Source organism: Musa acuminata, chromosome BXJ2-11, assembly GCF_036884655.1.
Source record: "Musa acuminata AAA Group cultivar baxijiao chromosome BXJ2-11, Cavendish_Baxijiao_AAA, whole genome shotgun sequence".
In the NCBI taxonomy this organism is placed as follows: domain Eukaryota; kingdom Viridiplantae; phylum Streptophyta; class Magnoliopsida; order Zingiberales; family Musaceae; genus Musa; species Musa acuminata.
This window is the reverse complement of record NC_088348.1, coordinates 22,149,715-22,157,353: the sequence shown is the minus strand read 5'-3', so window position 1 is coordinate 22,157,353 and position 7,639 is coordinate 22,149,715. Positions and strand designations below refer to the sequence as shown.

Genomic DNA, 7,639 nt, shown 5'->3' with positions numbered 1-7,639 from the left:
GTGAGGAGCTAAGATCGATCATCGATTGACCTAATCGGACGGACGTGACAAATTATGGCTTATATCATCAAACATCTGATGTTGCAGTGAACATTACATCTGGAAGACCAGTCAAACAGAGCATTTGCAACTCGCAGAAGAAACAGGAGCAATTCACTTTAAGGAACTTTTGTCGGTAATAGCTGATGACAATATACCATATCGGAGCTATCTCAGTGACCTGATGTAACTCCCCAGTAATTAAATTCAGAAAAATTGGACTAAAAATAGAATAGGTTAGGTATTCATTTCCTTTTTGAATGGATTTTGATTTGAAATTATTTTTTAAATAGATTTTGAGTACTGATCTAACTCGAAATAAATAAAATTAAATGTTTAATTATTAAATTCGAGATTCTACTCCCAATCCCCACCTCTCTTTTTAAGAATTTATAGAGTTCACTCTCTCTTCATCAATACAAAAGTAGGTTCTCGGCCACAGGAAGAGTCACAAGGTGATCTACGAGAAAATTAATTTTTCTTGTTCTTCAATTTATTTGTTATAATATTTTTCATTACAAAGTTGTGAAGTTAAGTATATTATTTTTGGAATTTTAGACAGCTTATGCAGATTTTTTAGATTTAAATACATTGGACCTATGTTTTATTAGTTACTAAAAAATAAGTTTGAAGATGTTAGCTAACTCAGCTAGTAAAAATTTTAACAATATATTACAAGGCTCTAAGCTCGAATTTTGTCTTCGTCATTTATCCTTTGCCCCAAAAATAGTTTTGGATAAAAATAAAATTTTCTTTTATTTGCTCTAATAGATCATACTTGAAACAATTTGGTAAGTTCTTACTAGAATTATTTACAATTTATCAAATTTTTAGTTTGAAAACAAGAATTTTTAGTTGGGAAAATAATTTTAATTTATTAGCAATCCATTTAGATTATTTAATCTTGTATTATGAACTTTTTTTGAATGTTTCAAATATCTGTATTTATAATTTTTTTATGATTAAACCTGTTATTGTGAATTTTTAAGGTTTCTACGAAAATGGGAAGAAAAAAAAAACAGATTGATTCAATTTGACTGAGGGACTGATCTAATCCGAGTCAGGCTGACCGGCCGAACCAGACCAACCCATCCCAGGACACACGCTCGGCCTTGGCACGGACCGAGCACAGAGCTCCTGGCCATGAGGCCTTGGCTCAAAGCTTAGCCCATTTTTCGCTCCATTGGTCGCTCAGACCGGCCTGTGGTTGAGTCTGCTCAAGTGTGCGTTGGGAGGCTCGGCGCAGGCCAGAACCAAAAGCCTACGATTGACGCTGCAGCCCAGCCCGCCGCCTTCCCTGCCCCGAGGCCTTTGTGAACCGTGAAGAGCCGACCTAACGCTGTGCTGAGCCCGGCCCGAGCCTCTTAACCCCAATCTTAGCTCGGATCTGAGCCAGGCTACAATCAATAGGTTGCGCCTCATGTGTCGTCCAACCCCTTACCCTTTATGGCTCGGCCTGAGCTCCGGAAATTGATCGAACCAGCCTGGATTGACCGATTCGGGCCGGTCCAGTGTGATCCTGACCGATCTTGACTGGTTCAGATATGTTTGATCTAAATTAAATCTAATCAAATTCAAATTAGATCAGTTTAGGATTATTTCAAACTACTTATATAAGAAATTGAGACTGGTTCAATTAGATTATGATTGAGATTCTAATCGATTGGACTGATTCAATTAGTATTTATATTGATTGAGGGTTCATCAAGAAATTACTCCTCATGTTACTAATGTTGATTAGTTTTTGACGAGTTTTATGAATTTACATGGTAACATTTTACCAATAACATGTCATAAAATTATATATGGTGCAAGAATAATTATTATAATAATAAAATAATTTTAGGGTAAGATTAATATTTTTTATTATTTAGTACGGCAAAAGGTTTTAAATTGAGAACCTAAGTCATAAATTGTGTTATACTTATTAGGGTCAAAATTTGGAAAAAAAAAAAAGGGTATATAATTAGGGTTTTCTGCTTAATCCGGCTCGCTTGATACCATGAGCAATAATACAGACACAAGTTGAGATGCTTCAATTGCCAAAAAAATGAATAGGAATCATGATTCTAATAAATCAATCAATAAATACATCAACTCATTTCTAGTATCATCAATAATGTCCAATATTAAATTAATAGTACATTTGGCATCTAACATGGCCATTTTTTAAGGGGAGAAATCAATGTGTGGCGTGCACGAAGACAAGATCGTGCACCTCCCGCATCATATATCGATGCATGTTTCACCAACGCCACTTGGAAAGCAGCAGCAAGAAGATCCTATGGCATGCGATGTTTGATCGATTAAGATTCGCAATCAACATCCTTCGCCGAAACCCGTTTCTTAAACTTGGACCAATGCGAGCCGCAACCATGAGTCAATTAAGGATGCATGCGATCTCATTAAGTTCACATTTGGTCAATGATTTCTCCTTCTATGCTACCGGGTCAGAAATGTAATGGGCACGAGCTCCAAGAGACGAGGAGACTACGTGTGCGCACGTGCTTGCAGACGAAACTCAAGCCACCCGCTGCCTCATGTAATTGATGCGACCCGAATCCGACATATTCGGATCCTCTCTCTCACACACACTTTGGCTACAAAGATGATGTACGTTGCCCAAACTCCACCACCCACACAACCCCCTACCCCACCCTTCTCTCTCCGTCATCCCCTCTCACCTCAACATGTACCCGCCTCTCTAACTCCCTCTCCCTCTTTTTCCTGCCATCCTTCCACCTCACCACCCCTTTGATCTTGTCAACGGTCAACATGGCTGGCACCACCCTCTTCCTCCATATATATATGTATATATATATATATATATATATATATATATATATATATATATATATATATATATATATATATATATATGGCACATTTCCCCTCCCCACCAACCACGAATAGAGCGAACCAATCTCCTCTCCAATTCTATATCAAATTTATTTATGTACCTCTCTTCCTTCTCTTCTTCTTTATATTGTTAACTCCATCCATCCTTTCTCTCAGTCTCTCATCTCTCTTCCTCCTCCCGTTGCATTATTACAACATGAGCTCCGTGTCGCGAGAGATCAATGGCTCCCGCCCTGCGCCTCTGAAGATCCACAAGGACTCCCACCTCATCCACAAGGCTTCCTCATCCTCCTCCTCTTCTTCCTCCACCTCCACCTCCACCACCACCACCACCACCTCCTCTCACCAGCAGCAGCGCCACCACCCGGTCATCATCTACACCCACTCGCCCAAGGTCATCCACACGCAGGCTCGCGACTTCATGGCCCTCGTCCAGAAGCTCACTGGCCTCTCCCGTTCCGCCGCCGATGACGACTCGTCCTCCCTCCCTCCTGCGCCCTCACAATCGAAGACCTCACGCAAACACAAGGACGATAACCGGGCTACCGCATCTGCTTCCGATGACTCTTCCTCTTCATCGGAGAATTGCAGCAGCTTCGGGGGCGACGTGCATGTCAGCTGTTCGTCGCTGGCTACTGTCGGTGCCATATCTCCGATCTCCTTGGAGCAGCTCCCGCCGCTGAATCCTTTCTTGTCGGAGATGCCGCTGTTCACTCCCAACTCCTCCGATATCTTTTGCTCGTCAAGGTCATTCTACAGATATCCGGATCCTTCGCTGTTCTCTCCATCCGTGCCCAACATGGACAACGCTATCTCGCCTTCCGTCATGGGCGCCCCGAACACGTATCACGAATATTGATATCTTGGCAAATAAGCAAGACGATGCTCACAGATAGAGAATAACTCTCTATCTCTCTCTCTCTCTCTCAGCTCTTAGTTCTTTTTCTTTCCTTTTTATCAGTTCATTCGTCCAGCTCAGGCAGCTAATTAAGCTTGCCCAAAGTTAGCAAAAAGATTTAATTAATTCTTTGCAAAAATAGATGAGGAAGAGAATTAAAACTTCGTTAATAACAACATTCAATTAATTCTTTGGCACATTAGGAGGCTTAGATATCTAAGTCTTTGTTTCTTTCCTTACTATGTTTACCTACCTATAATTCATCATGTTCGTTGGATAGTACATGTTCTTCTTGCATGGCCTCTTGAAGGCCTCCTATTTAACAAAATGACTTCAATCTTTATCGTAACATTACGTCCATGACTTCATGGTGATGCTGTTATTCCAATCTCGAATCACGACTGTGCTTATTCTTAAAGCCATTATTGTCATAAGATATGATGAAAGGGCACGATGATCATCAGCTCTGTAACTTACAGTTTGGATAAAATAATGACTATCGTTTGAAGTTAATATTGATGAACATGTACTGGCCTTGGCATGTACCAAGCATTAAATAAAAGCACTTCAGATGGTTCTCGATTTGCAAATGGAACACCAAAGTACTGCTTAGCCATGTAGCTTATAAATTATGGACAGTTCAGTTCACAATTTTAATTTGAATCGAGTTTGGGTTGGGCACTATGATCATAATATAAAATATAACTAGTGAGCTTGCAGCCATTATGATGTCTTGATATATCCTACATATTAGTGGGGCCTGATAAAGATTTTAATTAAGGTAGGAAATAATTTATTATATTTATAGGTTTCGAATATTCCCTCTCACGAACAATTTGATTTAGGATTAAGAATATAACTCAAGTATTTATGAAACACCATATGTAATAAATAAGAACAGATACATCATTCGACTTCATAACTTGATATATGCCATGTTACATATTATGATTGGTGACCAGTAATCGCGAAAACTTAAGATCGGACATTATATGTGATGCAGGTCAGAAAGAACCATGCCGCAGTCGGGAATGATATGATGAGTGAAGTCAGGTTGAGGTGATGCTGATAGATCAGTCCAATCTCTCCAGTTTGGTGTGCGTTCATAACCTTGGGCTGCAAATGGCCCAAAGTCTCAGTCACAGACCCTATCCATTTATTATGAACAAAGTACTGATAAAAGAAAGGAAAAAAGAATCAATCAATCAATCAATTTTGATGTTCCCTCCTTCTCAATCTCAGTCGCGAAATTCGATTAAATCAGAAGATTTTTCATCTTCTATTCCACCGTACTGTCACTGTGAGCTGCGTTTCTTCTTCTCAGTAATTCTTATCAAATCAAATAGTTAAGTTAGAAATTAATTTTTTTCTTACTTATCATTATAATTTAAGAAATATTAATCTATTTCCTATTAGGAAATAACTATTAAGTATTTCAGTGACAACATATTAAATAGAAATAATTTATATTAAATAAATATAAAAATTAAAATAAATTTCTTTTAACGGGGGTTCATCTTCTCTTATTTAAGGGAAAAGATTTTTTTATTCGTTCCTCACCTAGCCGAGCCCAATAAAGGATGGAATGATGAGTTATACCATACTAACGAGGGGTAGGTTTCCCTACGTTTCTTGAAAATAAAAGTTTTAGTTTTTATTTTGATTCTTTAAATATTGAAAGTTTTGTAGTTTAAAAATATTTATCAATTCTTTAAATGTCAAAATATTTATTATTGTATTAAAATCTATTAGCTGAAGTTTTTATAATGTTCTTTGATCCCTATTTAAAATTTTTATTTTTAGATTTAAATATGTTACAAATTTACATGTTTTATGTATTAAATATATGATATTTTCTAGCAGTTTATCTTGAATCTTATCTGAATTAAAATTTCTATTAGATTAAAATATGTTATTTAAAATTTTTGATATTCTTGGATCTGAAATTTAAAATATGCTATTATGAATGATTTAAAATTTATTTGACTAGAATATGTTGAAATTATACGAAAGTATGATTTATAATTCTTATTGAATTTAGAAGGTTATTTTCTTGTATTAAATCTTATCTCCCAATCTTATCTTTTAATATTTTATTATATTTTTTTGGTTTATATAATTACTAAAAATATGTTATGGTATAAAATTAGATATGAATTGGATATGGTATAAAATTAAATATATGTTGAAATTACTAATGAATATATGTTATGGTATAAAATTAGATATGAATTGGATTGAAATTGCTCAAAAGCCAAGTCCAACCCATATGTCAGGCCACAACCAATTGGGCAGGCCCAGTCAGTAGACTAAGCCCAGCTCATAGGCCAGGCCCAACCCACAGATCACGCCTTTACCCGTAGGCTAACATATCCATGGGCGGTCACATGCGACGCACATGACCAGTCCATGGGCTAAGGCTGAGCTAACCTGGTGTGATGCATACCTAGTCATGTGTAATGCACATGACTAATATATGGGCTGGCCTAATCTAGCCCAATATTATTGTTGGATTTGAGCCTAAATATTAATTGAACTAAACTAGGCTTGATTAGTCTAGATCGATTCAGGGTGATTCCAAATTGATTGACTTATTCAAGTCAATTGAACTTAAATTGAACCTAATATAGTCCAAATTATACTAGTTTAGGGTGATTGCTGACTAGTTAAATTAGGATTAAAATCAATTCAGTTAGGTTCTAGTAAATCAAGTTCAATTTCAAGCCAATTGAGGGCTAATTTATATTATTTGATATTGATGATATTTGAAGGAGATGTTTTAAATATGTTATTTCATCTTGATATAGATATAACCAGTGTAAGATTATGTTATTTTCCTGCCAAGGGCAGGTAGGGCGATTCCCTTCGTTGATTAGTAGGCCGTTAGACGTGACGGTTGGACGGTTCCTCTATCCGCTGTTGGGAGAAACGTGTCCCTACTTTGGCGGGTGAGGGACACCACTTCATTCGCTGTTGGGAGTGCTCTTGGCAGGTAGGGCGATTCCCTTCGTTGATTAGTAGGCCGTTAGACGTGACGGTTGGACGGTTCCTCTATCCGCTGTTGGGAGAAACGTGTCCCTACTTTGGCGGGTGAGGGACACCACTTCATTCGCTGTTGGGAGTGCGATGTGAGTTTACCTCCATCAGCTATTGGGAGAACAAAACTTATCCCGTAGGATAAAGCATCTTCATCCGCTGTTGGGAGAGTGCTCCTTCGGGTATTTGATATACGCCAATGGGATGAGGATTAACTAGGGACTAAAGGCCCATAGATTGGGGCTTCTTGGTTGCCACCTCCTATTCTCCTCTCCCTTTCTCCTCCTTAGACAGTAGGCATGAAGATTTGAGGAGCATTGTTACAGTCCTATTATGTGGATCACCGCTAGGGAGGAGGACACTTGACCTCCTTCATCCACTCCTACAAATTTACGGGGATTCAAGGATATATGATCTCCTTAGATAACACAACTATCTCATATGTGATTTTCTATTTCATGGGTTTTGTGCACCAATCTATGCACGACGACGAACACGTATTGAAAAATTTGGGGTTTTTGTTTTATGTTCTTCCGCTACGCATGTGATGTCACCCTTATATTTTCCTACAATACCACTGCCTGACATAATCTCGAAGACTATGCCACCGATGGTTCCACCTGTTGGGTCACTGTTTGGGCCTTTCACTTAACCCAACATAACCCAAACTTGAGCCCGATTGGCTCCTAATTGAGTTGGCCCAATTCCAACCCAATTACACCTAAAATCTATTTTGATTTAGACAATTATTATAAAGCTAAATCAAATGTTGTTCGGCATGTCATTGGTTCATTGATGCTTCGTCCT

General features: G+C 38.0%; 1 protein-coding gene across 1 annotated transcript; it reads left to right on the top strand.

Annotated features, from left to right (window-relative positions):
• Positions 1 to 3,067: 3,067 nt before the first annotated feature.
• Positions 3,068 to 4,219, top strand: LOC135627318 (VQ motif-containing protein 8, chloroplastic-like). Its single transcript, XM_065133366.1, has one exon. The coding sequence runs from the start codon at positions 3,095 to 3,097 to the stop codon at positions 3,755 to 3,757; it is 663 nt and encodes a 220-aa protein (XP_064989438.1). The 5' UTR covers positions 3,068 to 3,094; the 3' UTR covers positions 3,758 to 4,219.
• Positions 4,220 to 7,639: the final 3,420 nt, after the last annotated feature.